Source organism: Suncus etruscus, chromosome 19, assembly GCF_024139225.1.
Source record: "Suncus etruscus isolate mSunEtr1 chromosome 19, mSunEtr1.pri.cur, whole genome shotgun sequence".
Taxonomy (NCBI): Eukaryota; Metazoa; Chordata; class Mammalia; order Eulipotyphla; family Soricidae; genus Suncus; species Suncus etruscus.
In genome coordinates, this window is record NC_064866.1 from 32,882,195 (window position 1) to 32,908,259 (window position 26,065).

A 26,065-nucleotide genomic window follows, 5' to 3' on the forward strand; every position below is an offset into this window, starting at 1 on the left:
CCATAAGTCTATCAACATAATACACAACATCAACAACAAGAAAAATAAAAACCACATGATTATATCAATAGATGCAGAGAAAGCATTTGACAAGGTCCAACACCCATTCTTGATCAAAACTCTCAGCAAGATGGGAATGGAAGGAACCTTTCTCAATATAGTTAAGGCCATCTACCACAAGCCAGTGGCAAATATTATCCTCAATGGAGAAAAACTAAAAGCCTTCCCTCTAAATTCTGGCACAAGACAAGGCTGTCCTCTCTCACCACTCCTATTCAACATAGCACTGGAAGTACTTGCTATAGCGATTAGGCAAGAAAAAGATATCAAGGGAATCCAGATAGGAAAGGAAGAAGTCAAGCTCTCACTGTTTGCAGATGACATGATGCTCTACTTAGAAAACCCTAAAGACTCTACCAAAAAGCTTCTAGAAACAATAGACTCATATAGCAAGGTGGCAGGCTACAAAATTAACACACAAAAATCAATGGCCTTTCTATACACCAATAGTAATAAGGAAGAAATAGACATTAAGAAAACAACCCCATTCACAATAGTGCCACACAAACTCAAATATCTTGGAATCAACTTGACTAAAAATGTGAAAGACCTATACAAAGAAAACTATAAAACTCTGCTCCAAGAAATAAGAGAGGACATGTGGAAATGGAAACACATACCCTGCTCATGGATTGGCAGGATTAATATCATCAAAATGGCAATACTCCCCAAGGCGTTATACGGATTCAACGCTATCCCTCTAAAGATACCTATGACATTCTTCAAAGAGGTAGATTAGGCACTTTTGAAATTTGTTTGGAATAAACACCCTAGAATAGCTAAAGCAATCATTGGGAAAAAGAATATGGGAGGAATTACTTTCCCCAACTTTAAACTTTACTACAAAGCAATAGTTATCAAAACAGCATGGTATTGGAATAAGGACAGACCCTCAGATCAGTGGAATAGGCTTGAATACTCAGAAAATGTTCCCCAGACATACAATCACCTAATTTTTGATAAAGGAGCAGGAAATCCTAAATGGAGCAAGGAAAGCCTCTTCAACAAGTGGTGTTGGCACAACTGGCTAGCCACTTGCAAAAAATTGAACTTAGACCCCCAGCTAACATCATGTACGAAGGTAAAATCCAAATGGATTAAAGACCTCGATATCCAACCCCAAACCATAAGATATATAGAACAGCACATAGGCAAAACACTACAGGACATTACAGGCATCTTCAAGGAGGAAACTGCACTCTCCAAGCAAGTGAAAGCAGAGATTAACAGATGGGAATATATTAAGCTGAGAAGCTTCTGCACCTCAAAGGAAATAGTGCCCAGGATACAAGAGCCACCCACTGAGTGGGAGAAACTATTCACCCAATACCCATCAGATAAGGGGCTAATCTCCAAAATATACAAGGCACTGACAGAACTTTACAAGAAAAAAACATCTAACCCCATCAAAAAATGGGGAGAAGAAATGAACAGACACTTTGACAAAGAAGAAATACGCATGGCCAAAAGACACATGAAAAAATGTTCCACATCACTAATCATCAGGGAGATGCAAATCAAAACAACGATGAGATACCACCTCACACCCCAGAGAATGGCACACATCACAAAGAATGAGAATAAACAGTGTTGGCGGGGATGTGGAGAGAAAGGAACTCTTATCCACTGCTGGTGGGAATGCTGTCTAGTTCAACCTTTATGGAAAGCGATATGGAGATTCCTCCAAAAACTGGAAATCGAGCTCCCATACGATCCAGCTATACCACTCCTAGGAATATACCCTAGGAACACAAAAATACAATACAAAAACCCCTTCCTTACACCTATATTCATTGCAGCTCTATTTACCATAGCAAGACTCTGGAAACAACCAAGATGCCCTTCAACAGATGAATGGCTAAAGAAACTGTGGTACATATACACAATGGAATATTATGCAGCTGTCAGGAGAGATGAAGTCATGAAATTTTCCTATACATGGATGTACATGGAATCTATTATGCTGAGTGAAATAAGTCAGAGAGAGAGAGAAAAACGCAGAATGGTCTCACTCATCTATGGGTTTTAAGAAAAATGAAAGACACCCTTGTAATAATAATTTTCAGACACAAAAGAGAAAAGAGCTGGAAGTTCCAGCTCACCTCAGGAAGCTCACCACAAAGAGTGATGAGTTTAGTTAGAGAAATAACTACATTTTGAACTGTCCTAATATTGAGAATGTATGAGGGAAATGTAGAGCCTGTTTAGGGTACAGGCGGGGGTTGGGTGGGGAGGAGGGTGATTTGGGACTTGGGTGATGGGAATGTTGCACTGGTGATGGGTGGTGTTCCTTTTATGACTGAAACCCAAACACAATCATGTATGTAATCAAGGTGTTTAAATAAAAAAAAATTAAAAAAAAAAAATCCAAATGGATTAAAGACCTCGATATCCGACCCCAAACCATAAGATATATAGAACAACACATAGGCAAAACTCTCCAGGACATTGAGACTTCAGGCATCTTCAAGGAGGAAACTGCACTCTCCAAGCAAGTGAAAACAGAGATTAACAGATGGGAATATATTAAGTTGAGAAGCTTCTGCACCTCAAAGGAAATAGTGCCCAGGATACAAGAGCCACCCACTGAGTGGGAGAATCTATTCACCCAATACCCATCAGACAAAGGGCTAATCTCCAAAATATACAAGGCACTGACAGAAATTTACAAGAAAAAAACATCTAATCCCATCAAAAAATGGGGAGAAGAAATGAACAGACACTTTGACAAAGAAGAAATACAAATGGCCAAAAGACACATGAAGAAATGCTCCACATCACTAATCATCAGAGAGATGCAAATCAAAACAACGATGAGATACCACCTCACACCACAGAGAATGGCACACATCACAAAGAATGAGAACAAACAGTGCTGGCGGGGATGTGGAGAGAAAGGAACCCTTATCCACTGCTGGTGGGAATGCAGTCTAGTTCAACCTTTATGGAAAGCGATATGGAGATTCCTCCAAAAACTGGAAATCGAGCTCCCATACGATCCAGCTATACCACTCCTAGGAATATACCCTAAGAACACAAAAATACAATACAAAAATCCCTTCCTTACACCTATATTCATTGCAGCACTATTTACCATAGCAAGACTCTGGAAACAACCAAGATGCCCTTCAACAGACGAATGGCTAAAGAAACTGTGGTACATATACACAATGGAATATTATGCAGCTGTCAGGAGGGATGAAGTCATGAAATTTTCCTATACATGGATGTACACGGAATCTATTATGCTGAGTGAAATAAGTCAGAGAGAGAGAGAAAAACGCAGAATGGTCTCACTCATCTATGGGTTTTAAGAAAAATGAAAGACATTCTTGCAATAATAAATTTCAGACAGAAAAGAGAAAAGAGCTGGAAGTTCCAGCTCACCTCAGGAAGCTCACCACAAAGAGTGATGAGTTTAGGTAGAGAAATAACTACACTTTGAACTGTCCTAATATTGAGAATGTATGAGGGAAATGTAGAGCCTGTTTAGGGTACAGGCGGGGGTTGGGTGGGGAGGAGGGAGATTTGGGAATTGGGTGATGGGAATGTTGCACTGGTGATGGGTGGTGTTCCTTTTATGACTGAAACCCAAACACAATCATGTATGTAATCAAGGTGTTTAAATAAAAAAAAAAAAAAAAAAAAAGAAAAAAAAAGTGTATGGTGATTTGTGAATTTAATCTTTTATTGGCAGTAAACATGGTAAAAAGTTTAGAATTTTAATTTTATTTCTCTTAAACATCTAAAATCAAGAGACTGAGATATGTAAGATCTATAAGAATGCTCTAATTTGTTTATTTTTTTTTTATTTTTTATTTTTTTTTTTGGTTTTTGGGCCACACCCGGTAACGCTCAGGGGTTACTCCTGGCTATGCGTTCAGAAGTCGCTCCTGGCTTGGGGGACCATATGGGACGCCGGGGGATCGAACCGCGGTCCGTCTCCTAGGCTAGCGCAGGTAAGGCAGGCACCTTACCTCCAGCGCCACCGCCCGGCCCCTAATTTGTTTATTTTAAGTAGATTATAGAGTTATGCCCTAGAGCTCATATTAAATAATATGGGATGATTGAACTATAGGGCGATTGAACCTGGGTCCCTTTCAGTTGGCAGCATGCAAGACAAATGTCCTATGGCTGTGCTGTCACTCTGGCCCCTACTTTTAAATTTTCTTGTTGCTTTCTACTGATTTCCATAAAAATATAAATCAAGAGACAAGGTTGTATACCATCTGGGTGTTTTCCAATGTTCTATGTCATATATGCATGAATGATATTAGCTATAAATATTTTACATTTCTTATTAAGCTAAAACCAACAAAAACACAATTTTATGACTAAAAGTGTCAAGCAAGAACACTGATTTTATTTCTCTATTAATTCACTTATTCATTCAATCATCATAGGAAGCCATCCTTATTATAATCAAAAGGTCTGACTGTGGTGAGTTTTTCCACACAGTAGATTTGGCTAAAAAAATACAAAAGAGATAGACTCAAAGAAACAGAAATTTGGAGATAAAAGCCTGTTTGATAAGACTCTCTCGCCATCACCATGGGTACTGACTAGGAACTGCTCAGTGTTACTTGAATAATGAATCCTCTCTTTCGAACAAAATAGCTTTTGTTCCTAAAGGCTCAAAGCTGGGTTGTCAAAGCTGAGTTTGATAAGCAGTGGTTTTGTTTCTTTCCTGACATCATATATAGGTTGCTCTCATTTTGTTCTGTATTTTTATATTATTATTATTATTATTATTTGGTTTTTAGGACATACCCGGCTATGCTCAGGGATTACTCCTGGCTCTGCACTCAGAAATCACTCCTGGCAAGCTGGGGGGGGGGGGAGACTATATGGGATGCTGGGAATCAAACCCAGGTCAGCTGCATGCAAGACACTGTGCTATCATTCCCTTTCCCCACCCACTTTTAATCTAGACAAGGCTACTCGAGGTTTATGTTTCTTGAAACACCGATGCTGACAGTTTGTGGCCCTACTGATGGGGGGTCAATCAAGCACACTGGTGGACCTGTTTCTCACAAACAGAGAAAGTAGAGCAGAAACAAGTTGGCTAAGTGGTCAATGCTGGGGAGGTGGCAAATTGGCAGCATTAACGATGCCCCCAGTTGATCCTCTTACTTTTGAATACCTGCCTTTCTGCCCTGCTACTTGTCAGGTTCAAAAATGTTAATTCCAGGAGTAGTAGTAAGTCCCAATTCCTGACTCCTCTTATTGGTTCTTTCTTTTCTATGTTTTTGTTTGTTTTCTTTCTGGACCACACCTGACAGTGCTCAGAGGATTACTCCTTGCTCTGGCTCAGAAATTACTCCTGACAGTCTCAGGGACCATATTGGATGCCGGGGATCTAACTCCCGTTGAACACGTGCAAGGCAAATGCCCTCCCCACTGTGCTTTTGCTCTGGCCCCTGGTTCTTTCTTTTCTGAATCTTGACTTTTTGATACTGCATTTATTTCTAGAGTTTGACTTGATAATTCAAATTGAAACTATGTACTTGGCATTGGGATTAAAGAATAGATTGAGGCGGCTGGAGCAATAGTACAATGGGCAGAGCATTTGCCTTGCACCTGGCCAACCTGTGTTTTATCCTTGGTATCCCATATGGTTCCTATAGTACTGTCAGGAATGATCAGAGTCAGGAACAACCCCTGAGCATTGCCCCAAAACAAAAATAACAACAACAAAACAAACAAAGAGTAGGTTGAGGTTGTTTCTGAGTTTAGACCCTTTTTCCTTTTTTGCTTATTTTTGGGTCACAAGCAGACATTGTGCAGCAAGAAAATTCTGGCTCGAAGCTTGGAGGTTGCTCTTGAAAATGTTCAGAGTGTGTGGTGGTGCCAAACACCAAACCTGGGACTCCAGCATGGAATTAAGCACTTCAGCCCTTAGCATGTTATCTCTCTAGCTCCCAAACCCCCCCACTTCATAGTTACAGCCCATAAATACATAGGTAATACGTAATCATGGATGTGTGCTACTGTTTCTATATCACTGTTTAATTCTGCGCAACTAAGGGTAATTAATCTGACCTGAGTGATAATTTCTCAAAGTTATCAACCTGAAAATGACACCAGAAAACTCATACATTTGCCAAGGTACAATTCTGGAAAACTTAAACTCCAAACCAAAAGAAACATTAAATAATGCTTCTAAAACCCCCAAATTTATCTTTATAATAAAGAAATTTCAGATTCTACTCTCAATCATTGATGGCAGGAATGTCATATCTGTTTCTATGGAAAACAGTATGAAGACTTCTCAAAAAATTAGACTGTGTTGGGACCGGAGAGGTGGCACAAGTGGTAAGGCATCTGTCTTTGCATGTGTTAACCAGGTGACACTCAGGGATTACTCCTGGCTATGTGCTCAGAAATCGCTCCTGGCTTGGGGGACCATATGGGATGCCGGGGGATCAAACCATGGTCTGACCTGGGTTGGCCGCATTCAAGGCAAACGCCCTTCCACTGCACTATCGCAAGTGGCTCCTAAATTTTTTAAATTTTATTTTGTTTGGTTTTTGGGCCACACCCGTTGACCTCAGGGGTTACTCCAGGCTCTTCGTTCAGAAATCACTCCTGGCTTGGGGACCATATAGGACACTGGGAGATTGAACTTCCGGTTCGTCCTGGGTCAGCGACATGCAAGGCAACTGCCTTACCACTGTGCTACCACTGTGGCCCAATCTTTTAGATTTTTTAATAAAAAGAATAAAACACCAAAAAATGGACATAACCTTTATATGTATACATGTATCTAGAACTATCAGTACTGTAGAAATCATTTAAGCAGACAATATATTTTGATATATAGAATTGTTATAGTCATACTTTATGCTCAGTAGAGGGAAGAACCTTAAACTTTTGCATTATAAATCATAAAACTTGTATTCAAAATAAAAGTAGTACAGAGACATATACATGTCCTTTTACTAACAGCAATAATCAGGAGATTGTAGCCCTTGCCCAGTAATACCTGTATCGATAGTAAGAAACCAGCATTCTCTCTCTCACTTCTCCTTCAATCTTTTGGTCAATGACCAGCAGCATAACTCCATATAAGTACAATGCTTCACACTACAAAGAGAAAGAGTCATAGGAATATACAATATTTTTTCAGGAGTATTATTTTGGAGTTTGGGCTGCATTAGGCCATACCTACCTATGTTCAGGGGGTCATAAGCAATTCTGGTGAATGAACCAGGATTGTCCATATTGAAGGCCTTAACACTGTAACTATCTCTCCCGCTTCTGGATTATACATTCTTACGATGTGAAGTCAATAGATGGAAGAGTACTTTACTATAATTCCTCCGAAAAACTTTATATCGCAATGAGAATTTAGGTTTTCTTATAAGCTTCCTCACAGTCTAAGTAGAATAAACTTTGACAAGTTTATACACAATAATCACCTCATGAAGATTATCTTTCAATTGGCATATTTTTGGGTGCTTGGCTTGGGGCACCAAATGAGTCTCAATATCATGAGCAGATCTTTGTCACAAATGCAGTCACTTACTTAGCAAGTATTTCTTAGGAATTACTGTGGAGGAAGCACCAGGGCAGAAGTCATAGATGCAAAAGAGAAAGGGTAGCTTACAAGGAAGAAGCGCTAAGCTCCAGTATGTATTCTTTCATTTGTAATTTTGATCAGTTTCCTATGTTCTAAATTCCAACTAATTACAGATACAAACTTAAATGCTCTGTAATACAATTCTGTACAAGAGGGTCACCTCTACTTACTAGAAGTTGTTTTCCATCTTCATTGAGAAGCACAGTTTCTAAGGTTTGTTGAATGTAAACACCCTCATTGAGATCTTCTAGGTATCTAGAAAAAAATGCCATCGCAAGTTAGTCAATACCACCTCTGTGGTATGCTCACTGAGGCTCAGGGTTTACTCATGGCTATGCACTTAAGAATCAAGTCTGGCAGTGCTTGGGGGACTATCAAACCTGGGTCATCTGCATGTAATTCAAGCAACCTACTCTCTGTACTATTATTCCAGTCCCATGTGACAAGACATTTTCAACATCACTGAATGGATGGAATTAAAAAAACAGATAAGGCAAAAGATTAGGTATTTGAACTTTCAATCGAGCCACCTTTCTTTTCTTTTCTTTTTTTGGCTTTTGGGCCACACCCAGCAGTGCTCAGGGGTTACTCCTGGCTGTCTGCTCAGAAATAGCTCCTGGCAGGCACGGGGACCATATGGGACATTGGTATTCGAACCAACCACCTTTGGTCCTGGATCTGCTGCTTGCAAGGCAAACGCTGATGTGCTATCGCTGATGTGCTATCGCTCCGGGCCCACGAGTCACCTTTCTTTACATCTTAATAGAGGTGGAAGACTGTAGGTACTTTGGTGTCATGTGATAATGCAGTAACTTAATACATTAAGGTATAAGCATTAACACTTGTAAATCATGTTACCTCAATAATAACACATTTTTATTAATATTTGCCTTTGTCACTATACCATCACCTAAGTATTAAACCTCTTCGACCACTATTAAAATATAAAAAAGCGTAAATTGTTTGAAAGTTCAAATGCCCGATCTCTTGCCTAAATTATTATTAAAGCCACAGTGATTAGGGCCACAGGTTGGTATTTATAGCTACTCCAAGTTAAAGAAAAATCAGTCTTTATTTATGAATTACAAATACCTTAAGAGTAATGACCTAAGAATATAGTTGATATAGATCTTTTAAAAGCTAATGAGTAATGGTGCCATAATGTCTGGAAGTAAAAGGGTACTGTATAGTCAGGAATAAGAAGGCCATAGTTACAAGGATACAAAAATACTTTGCTTTTTCCCTCTTGCACTTCTCATATAAAATATAGAAAAAAATAATCAATCACAAATTCCAGGACTGAAAGCCACATAGTTCTGTAAAAAACTATTTAATAAGAGCAGGAAATTATTATATAGCTCTAAAATATTCAAGATGACCAGCACCAAAGGACAAAAAAAAAAAAAAGATAATTATACACAGTATAAGCCAGTATATATTCATTCCAAAGCAACTCAAAAAAGGTCTACATGTTTTTGGATGTTCCTTCCCTATCTTCACAGTTACTATCAGAATAAACTATCATTAAATCAACCAATACCTGTTTAAGTCTACAATGTATTTATGCACACTTTGAAATGCTAAATAAAATCTGGTCACAATCTCTATGTTGTTTTCACGAAATTCTTCATCTAAATCCTGTAGCTCTGGCTTAGCATCCAGCTTGCTTTCACATAACTCTGGACCCTAGAGAGAAAAACAGAATTATGCCCATTGTCAATAGAAGTCTGCTGTGGATAATAATCTTTAAATTATCTTTTTCAAGTTTATTTTTAGGCCCTCTGAGGAATATTAAAGATTGAAAGCAGAGCAAAAGAGAGTAATAAAGAGAATAGAAATAAAAATATAAAATCCCTTTGAAAGAATTAAATTTGTACTATAACCATATGTAGGATGCTTTTAAATTTTGGGTACTTCATTACACCAGTTATAGTTTGCATTTTGATTAACAGTATTTAAGGTTTTCACAAGTATCTATATTTATGAATGTATACACACACATGTATGTATATACACACATTATGTCTGTTTTGGGACCATACCCAAAGGTGCTCAGAGATTGCTCTTGGTTCTGCACTCAGGCATCACTCCTGGCAGGCTCAGGAGACCATGTCAGGCATAAGCAAGGCAAATGCCTTACTCACTGTACTATTTCTCTGGCCCCTATATGTTATTTTCAAGTTACTAATTACTATTAAATTTAGTTCACGGGCCGGTGAGGTGCCACTAGAGGTAAGGTGTCTGCCTTGCAAGCGCTAGCCAAGGAAGGACCTCGGTTCAATCCCCCGGCGTCCCATATGGTTCCCCCAAGCCAGGGTCAATTTCTGAGCGTTTAGCCAGGAGTAACCCCTGAGCATCAAAATGGGTGTTGCCCGAAAAACCGAAAAAAAAAAAAAATTTAGTTCATAAGCTTTTCTCTTTGATTTCTTCTTCATGATTACTTTGTATCTCAAATTATATTGGCTCCCATAAAAAGCATGCTTGTGTAGAAAGATAGTAGGAAAAAATGCTACAGAGGAGAAGATTTACCTTAAAATAACTGAAGTCAAATATGATGTCGCCATATTTCTGTTGATCAGCTCTGTCTTTCAGCCGGAACACAGTGGGGATAAACTCAGAGAGCCTCAAAAGTTCAGCAATAATAGCATTGCCACAAGAAACAATTCTGAGAATTGCTTGGCCACAGAGGTTATTCTCAGCTAGAAAGTCCAACATCATGAGGATGAACAATTACGTGGTATCTTGCCAGTGGGAATTTTTAACTGGCTTTAGAGTTAAGATCTGTCAATCATTAGAGGAAACCAGGTCTGTTGACAGACTGGCTGCTCCATTAAAGAATCTGTATTAGAAAAAGATGAAAAAGATGTAAAAACTTCCAATTCTAGGGAACACTGCAAAACACAACACCTTTTTCCTGAACCCATTAAAATACAAGAAAGGGCATTTCCCCCTTCTCATTCTGTTTTCCACATGGAGGAACTTTGTTAGACCTACACATTTTTGGGTCATACCTAGCAAAGCTCAGGGCTTATTCCTGGCTCTCAGCTCATGAATCACTCATGGAGGTGCTCGGGGGATTGATTATATGTGGTGCTGAGACTCAAACCAGGTTTGGCTGAGCACAAGGGAAGCACCTTAACCTCTGTACTGTCTCTCTGGCCCTATTCTACTACTCATGGATTCTTGCTCATCTTTGCTACAGAGAAAAGACCTGATCTTTAAACTTAGGAGGAGCAACTAGGTACTATGTGGTTCCAATGTATCCGCAATTGCATGAGTTAATCTCATAGTGTTTGATAAATTAGCTCACAACGGTTAACACTATAAACAGAATTGAGACACATTCCTTTACGTATCAAGGGATTTTTAAAATATTATTTGGTAGAAATGAAAGGGCAGGACTAATGTCCTTACAAGTGTATTTTACTTAAAATCAGACGCCATATTTTATAAGTCTATGAAGACAACATTTAATATATATATATTATTATATATATTAATATATATAATAATATATATATATATATAGTTGGACCATTACTTGTTCCTCTTGTATTCAAGTGATTGTCTGGGAATACTTAGATCATGTACATACTACATAATGTCATGATGATGAACAGACAATTTCCCGAATGTTCTTGAGGCAGTAATTAATTTTTACTCCTCCAATCCTTTCTAGGTGCCCTTTCTACTGCAGAAGTTCTCATCTGGTTGTATAAAAGAATCACCTGGAACCTAACCTTGTTCTTTTCTGTGAAGCAGACTAAAGGTAATCTTAAGCATCTATTTTTAAAAAGTTCTCAAGATGATTTGGATATTGAAGCCAGAACTAAAAACATCGAGTCTCATGGAAGCCAGCAGCAAGGAAACAAAGTACCTACAATATTTATCTTTGTTTTCACTATGCTATTTAATTCCTGGCACTGGTAAGGATGACAAAGGCATAAACAACAGGAAGGGGTGATTTCTGTTTGGTGATTAGCTCTAAAGAAAAATTGAAGAGTAAGGACCAGAGAGATAGCACAGCGGTAGGGCATTTGCCTTGTACATAGCAGATCCAGGACGGACTGTGGTTCGAATCCCGGCATCCCATATGGTCTCCCGAGTCTGCCAGGAGCAAGTTCTCAGTGCAGTGCCAGGAGTAGCCCCTGACCGACACAAATCAGCTTGTAGTGTGCCCACAAACAAAACACAGAATAGTCTCACTCATCTATGAGTTTTAAGAAAAATAAAAGACATTTTTCAATAATCCTCAGAGATAAAGAGAGGAGGGCTGGAAGGTCCAGCTCACCACAAAGAGTGGGGAGTGCAGTTAGAGAAATACCTATACTGAGAACTATCATAACAATGTGAATGTATGAGAGAAGTGGAAAGCCTGTCTGGAGTACTGGTAGGGGTGGGGTGGGGAGGAGGGAGTTTTGGGACATTGGTGGTAGGAATGTTGCACTAGTGAAGGGGTTGTTCTTTACATGGCTGAAACCCAACTACAATCATACTTGTAATCAAGGTGTTTAAATAAAGATATTAATTAAAAAAACAAACAAAACCCAAAATGTTCAATATTGAAATCTACCAAGTTGTTTGGAAAGGTATTCTTATTCAGTGCGAGCTTCAGTAAAGCAGTATTACCTGTACATTCAGATGCATAAGAACTACAAAAATGAAGAACTATAAAGAAAAAAAAAAAAAGGGCCCGGAGAGATAGCACAGCAGCGTTTGCCTTGCAAGCAGCCGATCCAGGACCAAAGGTGGTTGGTTCGAATCCCGGTGTCCCATATGGTCCCATATGGTCCCTTGTGCCTGCCAGGAGCTATTTCTGAGCAGACAGCCAGGAGTAACCCCTGAGCACTGCCAGGTGTGACCCCCCCACAAAAAAAAAAAAAAAAGAAAAAAAAACTTTGATACCTAATATTTAAATATTTTCCCATGACAAAAGATTGGAATGTAGAAGGCAGAGGACAATAAATTGAATTTTGAAAAATGCATGTGACCTCACAAGATAAATTTGGGCTAAGAGCCTAACAGAAAAAAAAAGGCAATGGATATAATGGGTTATTCATGAAGAATAATCCAAATAAGAAGGAAATGTAGATAAGGATCCTTAACTTACCCGCAGAGAAAGAAGCAGCAACAAAAGTAGCTGCCAAGCATCACTTTTCTTGTGTTAATACTGGCTAGAAATTTTTGGTTGTTGAGCTAGAAGAAATACCTTATTCAGAAATGTGAATTATTCCATACAGTTTACCCCAACTCACAAAATCTACTGAAATTTAAAATAAAAATTCTGACCTAATTGCTTCATGCTTGGAACAAAGTAAAGTATGAATTTAGAAGGATAGAGATGGGAGAATGTATTCTACAAGCACAGGGTGCAATCCTGAAAGTCTGGGGACAAAGTAACTGCTCATGGATAAGGAAACTAGGATTTAGGTTGCCATGAAGAAGAATGAATCAGTGCTGTTTCTCAACTCACATGGCATATGGCCTATTCCACAGGGATCAAAGATGAAAATTGCATAATAGATGAGCTACAGCATACTAGAATGGGAGGTGCTCACAGGAAAGAAAAAAAATGTTGGAAGGCATCAGAAAAAAGATCGCAAAATACTGGATTTGAGTCCTCCAGGAAAACCTGTAAGAATTCTGAGAATGAATATTGAGAGGTAAAAATGAAAATGCAGAAACATGAAGGGGATGTTGTATTGAACACATACCAAAAAAATCCACATGTGAAGAGAGAAAAACATAATGAAATGAAGAGGAAATGAGGCAGGAAGAGAAGCAGAGGTAGTGAACCAAGTAGTAAAGAAGGAAAGGGAAGCACTTCATTAGAATATATGAGGCTAACAAGAGCAAACTGCACTGTTTGCAAGACTGTTTTGGCTTACATGTTACACGGAACCTTTGGGGTATGTTAGCTAGGCTTCACACAAATTCTTTCCTAAAAGTGTCCTTTTAAGAGGAGACATACCTGGCCTTGCTCAGGGATCATCACTCCTGGCTCTGCTCAGGACCATCACTGTGTCAGGGATCAAATCCAATAGGCTGCATGCAGAGAAGCATCTTTTCATCTGTACTGTCTTTCAACCCCTGCAAGTGTTTTAATTGCAATTAATTAAATTTCTACAATTAATTGCAGCAGCATTTCTGTGGAATTTTTCTTCTCTGATAGTGAATATAGTCAGATCATAATTGGGAAATTTCAATGACACCTGAGCTTTTTTTTTTTTTTTTTTTTTTTTTTTAGGTCAGTGGTGATAAGAACTTACTCTTGGCTCTGTGTTCACAAGATCATTCCAGGACTCGGGGAATCATATGTAGTGTTGAGGATGGAACCCAGATTGACTGCATGAGATGCAAGTGCCCTACTTGCTGAATCATCACTCTGGCTCTCAACTACTTTTACACACTCATAAAAGAGAATGTTTTCCTGTGTTCAATTCACTTTATATTGTTATTGGTTATTTTCCCTTCACTCAATCTCGACAATACAGAAGACACAAAACTCAGAACCTGAGCAAACAGAAACTTTTGGTCACAACAGTCAAATGAGTACTAAGCTGACCACTGATCGAACATTATATGTTTATTTCACTTTTTTTTTTGTTTGTTTGTTTCTGAGCCACACCTGGTGGCGCTAAGGGTATTACTCCTGAATTTGCACTCAGAAATTGCTCCTGGCAGGCTTGGGGGACCATATGGAATGCCGGGGATAGAACCCAGGTTTGTTCCAGGTCGGCTGCATGCAAGGCAAAAATGTCCTAGCAGTGTGCTATCTCTCCAGCCCATTTATTTCACTTTTGAATACAACCTAATGGTGGGGGTTCAAATAATGATTGATGAAAATTATGTAAGACCAGACTGGAAAGCCTTGACCTCCATGGTTAGCACGTCCTACTATTTATTTCTCATAGACTTCTCATCTCCTGGTGTCAGCATGGCCACTGCTGCTTCAGGTTCAGTGGAACATATTCAAAGACATGATAGGAACTAGTCAAAGAAAGGACAGCTCTCTTCATATGCCTTGTCCTTGTTTCTTCCTGCCACAAACTTCCCATAATCCTCACCGTTCATGTAGTTACGCACGAAAGGCAGAATCTAAGTTTTTTTGTTGTTGTTCTGTTTTGGGGTCCCACCTGGCTGTGTTCAGGGATCACTCCTGGCAGTGTTTAGAGATCACCCCTGCCAGTGCTCAGGGGAATATAAACAATGTTCAGGAATAAACACAGGGGTCATTCCTGGTGGTGGTCGGGGCACCATATGGGATATTCTGGGAATCGAACCCAAGTCAGTAGAATGCAAGGCAAATGCTCTCCGTGTTGTACTACCGCTCTGGCCTCAAAAATGCTCGCTTCCTCATCACTACGTTATGGAGTTAAGTTGAAGATACATCCCATGTCCTAATTTTCCTATTTGAGCATTAGAGAAGAATTAGGTAATTTTCTTTTTCCAGAGTTCCCCAGAGAACTATGGCTTTCAGTTTGGAAGGCAATCCTAGAGCGGTTTAAGGACCAAGCCAACTACACCAAGAGCTCAGAACTGAATTCTGAAGGAAAGCAAATTGTCTAGGACCAAACACTTATTTATCCTACTTAGGGGACAAACTCCACAGTGCTTACTCCTGTATCACTCCTGACAGGGCTGGGAGGACTGAATCCAGGTGCAAGTCGAAAGCCCTACCTTTGCTGTACTATCTCTTTGCTATCAAAACAACCTCTTTTTTTCTTTTTTAAGCCTTTTCCAAATCTCAGGGCTGTAAGAAGGGAAGTTATGATTTCCCTAAATCCATTAGCAGGCATAAAAAAAAAAAAAAAAAGAAACCAAAAAAATTAAAGGTTGCTGATGAAGGGAAAAAAAAAGTCGCACTCAGAAGTTGAAAAAAAAAAACAACAACAAAAAACCTCACTCAAGAACTTCTAAAAAAAGGAAGTCGATCCTTCTTCCAGCTGGATTCATGAATCCTGAGAGGGGTCTGCAGAATTGGAAAAAATCTGGGCAGGTGCTAGGATAGTGTAGGGCAGAGGTAGTTAAAAAACACAAACAGACCAAAAAAACCTCCTGTCAAATTTTGGCTTGGAGGAGCTTCAGCTCCAATCTCTCAGACCTCAACTTACCTGACAGACCCTGACAGAAATCTGGGGGACCTACCTTTCCTTTCTTTGGAAATGCAATGCAATGCAATGCAATAATAAAATATAGACTTGCAAAAGCAAAAGCACGTCCATCAAGAGCTTGAAACATTCCCCCCCCACAGAAGTTCAGCAATTGGGCACCAAGGGAAATCATGTCCCAGGAGGGTGGGTGGGCTTGGAAGCAGCCAAAGGCGACCATCGCTCATCCCTGGGTTCTGGCTGAACGCAGTCTGGAGAAAACCAACGCCGTGCTGATGACGTCACTTCCGGGACCACTCGGCAGGGCTCTCGGAGGCAGCTCGGGACTCCCGCAGCCTCACGAGGCCCCAATCCAAGTCCATCCCAGCGCTGAGGGAACAAAAGCCACACTCCAACCACCCCACGCGGTAGCGACTCCCCCACTCCCGCCCCTCACACCCCCAAACTCACCTGTCACGGAGCCGCCGCGCCGCGCTAGGGCGCACGCGCAGGGCCGCCGACCGCCCTTACCACTTACACACACCTCAGCTCCCCGCTGACTGGCCGGCCCGCCGGCGCTCCGGCTTCCGCCCTCGGAATGTCACGTGACCACGAGGGCGGGCCCACGGCGCTGGGGGCGGGCGACGGATGATGACGTCAAAGCCCGCGCGCCGCGTTTCCTGCCTGGAAGCAGAGGGCTGAGTGAGGGCTGGGGGAGCTGAAAGTGGCAGCCAGGTAAGGCGACCCAGGTAAGGCAGGAGGTGCCTCTTCCTTCTCAGCTGCTGCAGCCATGGCAAGGAGATTCAGAGAAACGATGCTAGGCCTTCCTCTTCCCTTATTGTTATTGGCTTGACCCAACCCTCTGTCCATGCTGAATTTTGGGGGGGCTTGTTTTTTTTAAACTCTATTAATTATTCATTTTTATTGTGGCCCAAGTGAATCATAAATCTTTCACAGCCCTATTTAAGGCACACAGTGACATTGAATCAAGGCCCATGCCCATCACATGGGTTGTCTTCCTTCCACCCCACTTCCCAGTATGCATCCCCTACCCCTTTCCCCCCCCCCCCAAATACTAGTGTACACTTGTACAGCTGGGTGTAGATTGGGTATGGATTCTGTTGTCATCGACTTTGGGTTTGATGTTTTAGGTCTGATCATTATTTTTTTTTTAATTTCCACTAAATGTTCATGCGACTGTCTGGACCTGGTGCCATCCTTTACCCTCCCCTCCCCTCAATTGATGAAGTTGAACAAGATGGTTCAAGTAATGTGGTTCTGTTGGAGATATAGGAAAAGAAAAAGAAAAACAAACCAGGAGGAGTCCCTCTAGGTGTTATAAATACCAATTTAGAAGAAGAAAAGCACAAGAACATGCAGACCCACAGAAATTGATTTTCATCAGACATTGACCATGATGGAAGACTTGATTTCGCATTTACTGGTCACTGGAACTGAGAAATTTTCTGCTTTTATAAGTGATTCAGACCATGCTGTTTTGTTACAGTGGTCCCCACAGACCAAGATGAGAGCCTGGAAGGAGAGGCAAAATAGTTTGCTGGGAAAATGTTCATGAAGTGCAGGAGCAGATTCTTAGGGTTCTTGGAGACTGCTGGACTAGTAATCGAAGAAGATCTTTGTGATCTTGTTAAACTAGGGCTGCAGTAGCACCACACTATTGGTTTTTCAGGTTAGGTAATTCTTTGTTGTGGTAGGTGGTCCTGTTGTTGTGTACTTAGCTGTAAGTAACCAGGCAAGATAACCAGGTAACATGCAGCTACTCCATTTTCCTTCTGCCTATTCTTTTCGCTTCTCAGATTGAGTCTTTTCCCTTGAAATACTCCAGAGGTACAGAGGGAAGATTTCCCTATCTTTAAGTATAACATTTTATTGAAATTATGTGATTTTTGTAGTAACATAATAAGGAAGACTACCATGTGGTAGGACATTTTCATTTGCTATGAATTGTATTGCTCCTTATATATGTTGTGTCTTGATATATATATATTTTTTTTTTTTGTTTTTTTTTTTTTGTTTTTTTGGGCCACATCCGGCAGTGCTCAGGGGTTACTCCTGGCTGTCTGCTCAGAAATAGCTCCTGGCAGGCATGGGGGACCATATGGGACACCGGGATTTGAACCAACCACCTTTGGTCCTGGATCGGCTGCTTGCAAGGCAAATGCCGCTGTGCTATCTCACCGGGCCCTGTGTCTTGATATTTTTGAGAGATAATATGGTCTAGTGACTTAAACCACATGTACTTATTTCTCATAGTTTTTTTAAACTATGAGAAAGTATTTTAACCTTTATTTATTGATTGGTTGATTGATTGTTTTTTGGGCCACTGCCTGCGGTGCTCAGGGGTTACTCCTGGTCTCTGCTCTCAGAAATTGCTCAGGGGACCATATGGGATGCCAGAAATTGAACCCAGGTCCGTCCTGGCACGGCCTCGTACAAGGTGAATGCCCTGCTGTGCTATCTCTCCGGCCCCTCCTTTCCTCTTCTAATAAAGACAATCCCATCATGAGGCCTCCACCTTTTGGGATCTCATTTCAACCCTAATCATCTCCCAAAGGCCCCCTCTCCAAAAGCCATCAGAATGGGGGATTAGGGCTTAAACATGATTTGGGGGTAGGGACATACAATTATTTCATTGTTCTCCATATTTGTTTCATTTAAGATTATTTTGGGGGCCGGAGAGATAGCATAGCGGCGTTTGCCTTGCAGGCAGCCGATCCAGGACCTAAGGTGGTTGGTTCGAATCCCGGTGTCCCATATGGTCCCCCGTGCCTGCCAGGACCTATATCTGAGCAGACAGCCAGGAGTAACCCCTGAGCACCGCTGGGTATGGCCCCAAAACAAAACAAAACAAAAAAAGAATTATTTTGGGTGATTTGTAAAATTAGTTTGTAAAATTGTAAAATTTGTAAAATAGCTCAGGGGTTAAGCATCATGTGTTATACATGACCATGCTTCAGTATGCAGTACCATATATTCATACCATATATTCACCAGATATGGCTTTGGAGGTCCACACCACCTGAGCACTGGGGAGGTCTGATTCATTTCCAGCACTTCAGGGCCCAAATAGTGATATGTCCAGCCTTCCTGAGCATCGTCCTGCAAGTAAAGTAAAGTTTCTTCAGTGCCCACTGGAGTCTCATTTATTAGTCTGAATAACTTTGTACTATCAATAAGTAAGTTGATTCTTGAGATCAGGTAATCTTAATAAAACTATAAAAGTTTAATTTATGATGCTGTGAGATAGTGAATCCCCTTTATGTATAGGGCAAAGTGAAGATAGAGGAGTTAAGCTGCTTCAGCAGCAATGTGCATGAACAGGATGGAATCACCCGGCAAGGAAGGCTGCAACCTGTGGTGTAGCTGTATAACCAGATTGAGCAGGAAATGGGTTTGGTGGGCACTGACCTGGTCTCTGCTGCAAGTGTTCTTTCGTGAGGGGAACCTAAACTCATCATTGTATTGTGAGGATATTTTTGAGGGTGTTTTTCAGAATGACAGTTAGTAGCTGCTATGTTAATTAACATATGCTGCCATGGATGCTATAGAAAGTCTTCTTTTCCCTGATTTTTTTGGTGTACTTTACCTTACTGGAGAAAGAATTTCATTGCCTTTATTTTTAAAAATCTTTTTTCTATTTTTTGTCTGAAGTTCATATTTAGTTGGGGTTTTGTTTTGCTTTGGGGTCATACATGGTGATGTATGACTTTATTCTGGCGCTGTGCTCAGGAATGACTTCTGGTCATGCTGGACGATCATATTTGGTGCTGGTGATTTGAACTTGGTTTTGCATATACTAGGCAAGTACATTATCTCCTATGTTATCTCTCTGGCCTTCATGGTCAAATTTGTATTTACAGTTCAGTACTTGTTGAATTCTTTTTTTTTTTTTTTCCGGTTTTTGGGTCACACCTGGCAGTGCTCAGGGGTTACTCCTGGCTCTATGCTCAGAAATCGCTCCTGGCAGGCTCGGGGGACCATATGGGATGCAGGGATTCGAACCACCGACCTTCTGCATGCAAGGCAAATGCCTTACCTCCAATGTATCTCTCCGGCCCAATTTGTTAAATTCTTAAGAGGGCCACATGATTATATTCAGATTTTTTCCCATGTCTTTCCTTGGTTTTCTTAACATTTTTAATCTTGATTTTTTATTATTCAATCAACTGCTTGTGTTTATTTACTACATAAATTGTCTCAGCTACTTTAGTATAGTAAAGAAAATTAATCAAACATTTGAAACATTATCATTGGCTATATTAATTCTCTTTTCTCATTAGGTATGAAATTTGTATTTCAGGCGAAGGTGGGGTGTAGCGGGTTGGGTCTTATCATGGCCACTCAGGTTCTCTCCTGACTCAGGAGTGACCCTTGACTATGATTAGAGGACCATATGTGGTATGGGGATTTGAACTAGGATTGTTTATAAGCAAGTTTCTTACCCCCCGCATATATATCTCTTGCCCCTGATGTGAATTTTTAATCCCCCAGAATGTCAGAGAAAGTAATATCAATTTATCCATGGATTTTTTTTTTTTTTTGGTTTTTGTGTCACACCCATCCCCTTATTTCCTCCCCCCCCCCACACTTTTTTAAATGGGAACAGGGAGCCTCCAAGTACTCACTTTTGGCAATGCTTGGCTAACTGGGATCAGCTGTGTTTCCTGTTTCCTGTTCCCATTATCCCATTGGTACCAGATGGCCTTTTAATTTCAGGCATTCAGACTTGATATGTATACTTGATATTGTATACAAGGCATGTATACATGCCTGAACCCTGAACTGTCTCACTGTCTTAATCCTTCCCTTTTTGTGTTCTCTATCTTTTAAAATGAATGTAATGATTGTCATTGTAGGCACCTGAGACTTATATGTTGAATGAGTGAATCTTGTTAAAAGGAACCAATAGTTGAGAGACACTATAATAGTTTAGTTATGAGATGAGGTTATAGCAGCAGCTGGTAAATACCAGAGATACTGCATAGCTCCTCACTTATGAAAGGACAGGTCAATTAAGTGGGCTGAAGTACAGGCTTTGCTTTGCAGGAACCTTGGATTTAGTTCCCAGCACTGCATAGTTTTTTTTGTTTTTTTTTGGTTTTTTTTGGGTCACACCCGGTGACGCTCAGGGGTTACTCCTGGCTATGCGCTCAGAAGTCACTCCTGGCTTGGGGGACCATATGGGACGCCGGGGGATCGAACCGAGGTCCATCCAAGGCTAGCGCAGGCAAGGCAGGCACCTTATCTCTAGCGCCACCGCCCGGCCCCCCAGCACTGCATAGTTGCCAGTAGTGAGCAAAAAATAAGGAGAGAAAAAAAATAAGAGAGACAGATCCAAACACTCAGTTTTGTGTAATAGTTTTCAATAGCTGCTTTGTGGACCAGTATAGATCCTTTGGTATAATTAGACTTGCATTCCCCATCTATTGGGTACATTTGTGTTGGCTGGCCAATAATAGCACAATGTTTTTGTATCCTCTCAGGGGTATAGATATAGATGATAGTGTTCCACTCGTGGGGTAGTGGAGACATTTTTTGTAGATATTACCAGTAAACTTAGTTCTTGTGCAGTTATTCTGACTCGTCTTATTTCATTGTGTTTAAAACTCAGGTAACAATTTCAAGATGCCTGGACGTTCCAGTTCAAATTCAAATTCATCTGGGTTTATATCATTCAGCGGTATAGAATCCGCTCTCTCTTCTTTGAAGAACTTTCAGTCCTGCATCAGTTCTGGAATGGATACAGCATCTAGTGTTGCTTTTGATCTTGTGGAAACTCAGAGTAAGTAATAATTCAAACTTCTCTTTATGCCATGCTATGAGGTACTCCTCAAATGGGTGGTGGCATTGTTTTTGCACTTATGATAAGACTCACCTTGTAAGCTTGTAAACTTGGGAACATTATATCCTCTTTCTGGGCATCTGCTTTCTCATCATGTTCTACAGACCACAAAGCAACATACTGAGAACAAATTGAGATTAAACTATTTATGTGTGTCCAAATAGTTATGTGCTCTAGAAACTTCACTCAAAATTAATGAGCTATAAAAAGCCACAAAGATTCTTGACTTTAAAGCGCATACTGTCAAAAGTGTTCCATTTGTGAGCTGAAGAGTGAATCAGTATATTTTTCAGTAACTCTCAACTGTGTTTTGTTCACGCTTGGTTAGCTAGGACTACTAGAGATAACAGCAAAGATTACTACAAAATGAAAAAAATTCAGCTTGTCATTTTTCATCAAAGTTTGTATGTGTGCTTTTAAGATATTGGGCTATACCCAGTAATACTTATGGGGCTAATCCTGGCTCCATGCTTGAGAATCATGTTGTGCTTGGGGGCTACGGATAGAGCTGGGCTAGATGTACAAAAGACAAGTCCCTTAATCCTTATACAGTTTCTCTGGTCCAAATTTTTTTTTTTTTTTTGGTTTTTGGGCCACACCCATTTGACGCTCAGGGGTTACTCCTGGCTATGCGCTCAGAAATTGCCCCTGGCTTGGGGGGACCATATGGGACGCTGGGGATCGAACTGCGGTCTGTCCTACACTAGCGCTTGCAAGGCAGACACCTTACCTCTAGCGCCACCTTCCCAGCTCCGGTCCAAATTTTTATTTTGTATTTGTTATGTCTTTGGGCCATGTGATACAGTGCTTGGAAGGCACTGATTTGGGGACTACGTGGAAAGCATGTGCTCAGTCCTTTGAGCTATCTTTCTGGTAATAAAAGAAATATATATATATATATATATATTTGATTTTTGGGCCACACCCGGCAGTGCTCAGGAGTTACTCCTGGCTGTCTGCTCAGAAACAGCTCCTGGCAGGCACGGGGAACCATATGGGACACCGGGATTTGAACCAACCACCTTAGGTCCTGGATATGCTGTTTGCAAGGCAAACGCCGCTGTGCTATCTCTCCAGGCCCAGTAAAAGAAATATTTGATTAGAAAGGTTATCTGTTTTCTTTGAATTAGACTTGACCAGTATATTCTTTTGAGTTGTTTTCCCTTTATTATTATTAATTTTCTGGAGTTTTATTTTGATTCTTCTTGATGTGATTTTATTTTGTTTTTGGTTTTGAGGCCATATCCAGTGGTGCTTGGGCCTACTTTCAGCAGTGCTTGAAAGACCGACCATGTGATACCAGAGATTGAACTCCTCAAGCCCCTTTAATTCAATGCATACAATGACTCCAGCCCTTTGAACCTTCATTCTGGCCTTTTGGCATGATTTTCTTTCTTTATTCTATTTGGTGTTGAGTTCTGCGAATTTATGGGTTTGTTAGCTCTGAACTCAAGATCTGACTCATCAAAACCTCTAGGAGACAAGTCAATAAATTAAAAGGCAGGGGAGTTTTATTCCAGAATGCTGAGGCTGCACATCTCACAAATATCAACCTCGATGTGGGTTTTTTTAGGGCCTTTTTATGGGGTTATGAAGGAGCTTCAAGCTAAGGGTTAAACTATAGGCTCTTAGTACATGTTTCATAAGCCAGGTTTAAACTGGTTGGCTGAAATAGTGGAGCAGTGGCTTGGGTGCCTGCTGAGGGTACAGGTATATAAGATTTATTGCCTGAGGTGCTCAATATCTCACATTTCTTAGTTTAGCTGACTCTCCTGGTGTGTGTCCAGGAAGTTCCTAGAACTGGCTGCTTCTATGTCTGAAGCAAAGCAGAATTACAGAACCAAATAGTAGTCTATAAATTTTTAAATTTCAAACTTACATTCTAAGCAAAGATAGGTTACAGAAGAAAAATAGTCTATAAGTTTCAAACTTACATTCTGATATTCATATTCCCTTCTAACAGGTTTATATTTCTGATTGAATTTGGAGAAGTTTTGTTAAGATTTTAAGATACCTTTTTGTCATTTTTTTTTTTTTTTTGGTTTTTGGGCCACACCTGGTAACGCTCAGGGGTTACTCCTGGCTATGTGCTCAGAAGTTGCTCCTTGCTTGGGGGACCATATGGGACACCGGGGGATCGAACCGCGGTCCGTCCAAGGCTAGCGCAGGCAAGGCAGGCACCTTACCTTTAGCGCCACCGCCCGGCCCTTTGTCATTTTCTTATGAGAATTCAATCACGTGTGCTGTAATGTTATAACAAATGTTATATATAACATATATATAACAAATGTTATAACAAATTTTCTTTTTTCGCCATGACTTATTTGTAATAATTTTTGTTGCTAAGGCCTCATTTTCATTAATCTTCTCTTTTATAGGTCACACAAATCATCTGATGACTGTTGAACTCCCCTTTCATTTTTATTTTTTTAACCACTAATAAAATTTTTTATTTTATTGAAACAATTTTGGTCTATAGAGTCCTTCATAGTTGAGTTTCAGATATTTCAGGGCCCTTCCCACCACCAGAATTAACCTCCCTCCACCAATGGACCCAATCCCACCACCATTTGCCCTTAGCCTGGCAGTGTAATAAGCCCCTTTGAGTTTAGGTTGTTAAAGTTTAGGTCCCTTGATTCTATTGTCTTTGACTTCAATTTGGATATTTAGTTCTGTCCTTCTTTATTTCCCTGTTAATGTATCTGAAACCATTGGCCCCTGGCACCCATCCTTTTTTTAATTCCTTTTCTTTTTGTTTTATAGAAAACTGTGGGAATATGTGGTAAAATAAAGTAGTCCGTGTCCCGTTTCTATGAAAAAGATGGGAGCCCTGATTTAAAAGATAAGAGATAAAAATACAATAAATAATAAAAAAGAAGGCGTGTGTGGCAAAGTTTTCTTTGTTTTTGTTTTTGTTTTTTGCATAGGCACAGCAAAATATGGGGAAAATAGAAAGGAAAAACCTTTTGCCTATAAATAGGGAGAACTTACTCATGAAGCATCCTGGTATAAGACCAACTATAGGTTTCGGGCATGTTGTGTATGTAAATATTTTACATTATTATGTAACTGACCCTACCCTGATCTGTAATTGTGCCCTACCCTAGGGTGTGACCTGGCATTCTGCCCCCACCCTAGGGTGGTACCTGATTCTGGGGGATAAAAACAAGGGTCTGTGGAAGGCGAGGGGCTTTTGGCAGGAACTGATGCTGAGGCTTTGGACTTCAGTCTTGTCCACTGAATAAAGCTAATATTTCCACAACCCTGACTGTCTGCAAGCTGTTTACCCGCCGTTTCACCTCAGAACCGTCGGTTAGACAGGGTGGCAGACGCGTGATTCGAGCTGAAGGGGAAAGACCTCATCCTCCATCCCTCCATCAGTCAACCTCTTCAGGGGCTGACTTGCAACAGGGCATACTAAATTTTCTAACCTCAAAGTCTTTCCTTGAGGTCCTAGTAAAAGCTCTTCACAATCACAGTTGTTGCTTTCAGGTTTCTGTAGTTAGAGATCCTGGTTTTTGTACAGATCCTATGTTGAAGTCAGGATGATACAGAGTGTCTTCTGGTTTCTTCTCACCATTAGGTGGCAATGCAAGGAGCCCTGCTCTGAAAGCAGGTTGTTGCTATAACCAAGTTGTCATACGAACCCACTCTGGAGTAAGTCAATGCCAGGGCAGCATTAAGGCCTTCAGTGGTAGAAATTCGATTCCTGATGCTGGCTCCGAAGATGAAATCCAAGGTTTGGGGGTTAGTAACTGATGTCCTATTAACTGAAGCCTAAGCCAAGTCACTGTGACAAGTATTCAGAATGTAAGGCTCCACTGCAGTATAAAATTTATGCGTTCCTATATCTTAGATAAGAACTTGTTTGCACACGTAAGATTCCCCCATTTTAATGTGCCTATGCAAGAAGGAACAATGCCACATGGTACTACTGGTGCACATGGGGGTAAAAATAAGCTAAGTAATCCCGATAACCTGGTTTTAACATGAACTCGGAATACTAGAGAAACTTATCTATTAGAGTTTCCTACTAAATAGATCCCAAAAAAAGGAATGGGAAAAACTGCCACTACATAGAAGATAGATAATAAGGAAATATAATACTAAGGAAATACATTTAAAGAAATATTTGAAGGAGATATACATGTCCACTTAAAGTCTTTTGAAACAGTATGGGGAGATGGATAAAATCTGGAGCACAGCTTCAGCCTGTGATATGATCTTGTGAGGTCTGAAAAATGGCTCCCAGCAGTGACATACAGGAAATGTCCTCGAGCTGGGGACTTCTCAGATGTTTTACCACTTTTATTCAACTACTTGGATTTACAGTATTGTCAACGAGACTTTTCATAGATACATCATTCCAGTACTACACCCAACCAGAGTGCCTACTTCCTCCACCAGTGTTGTAAGGGCCCTTCCCAGCCTGTCTCCCACCCCCATCAATGTAAAATCAGTTTGGTAGAC

At 40.5% G+C, this 26,065-nt stretch overlaps 2 protein-coding genes across 3 annotated transcripts in view; one reads left to right on the forward strand and one right to left on the reverse strand.

The window, feature by feature from the left end:
* The window catches only part of WASHC5 (WASH complex subunit 5), a 68,726-nt gene extending 52,417 nt beyond the window's left edge, over positions 1-16,309 (reverse strand). The window contains exons 1-6 of the mRNA XM_049765661.1: positions 16,192-16,309; positions 13,614-13,718; positions 10,172-10,481; positions 9,183-9,328; positions 7,813-7,897; positions 7,046-7,146 (exon numbers count right to left, since the gene is read on the reverse strand). Coding sequence (XP_049621618.1) covers positions 7,046-7,146; positions 7,813-7,897; positions 9,183-9,328; positions 10,172-10,360 — 521 coding nt within the window. The 5' untranslated portion in view covers positions 10,361-10,481; positions 13,614-13,718; positions 16,192-16,309. The remainder of the gene's footprint in view (positions 1-7,045; positions 7,147-7,812; positions 7,898-9,182; positions 9,329-10,171; positions 10,482-13,613; positions 13,719-16,191) is intronic.
* Positions 16,310-21,367: 5,058 nt separating this feature from the next.
* The window catches only part of NSMCE2 (NSE2 (MMS21) homolog, SMC5-SMC6 complex SUMO ligase), a 306,778-nt gene continuing 302,080 nt past the window's right edge, over positions 21,368-26,065 (forward strand). For both annotated transcript variants that reach the window (XM_049765797.1, XM_049765798.1), the window contains exon 1: positions 21,368-21,535. In XM_049765797.1, coding sequence (XP_049621754.1) covers positions 21,379-21,535 — 157 coding nt within the window. In that variant the 5' untranslated portion in view covers positions 21,368-21,378. The remainder of the gene's footprint in view (positions 21,536-26,065) is intronic.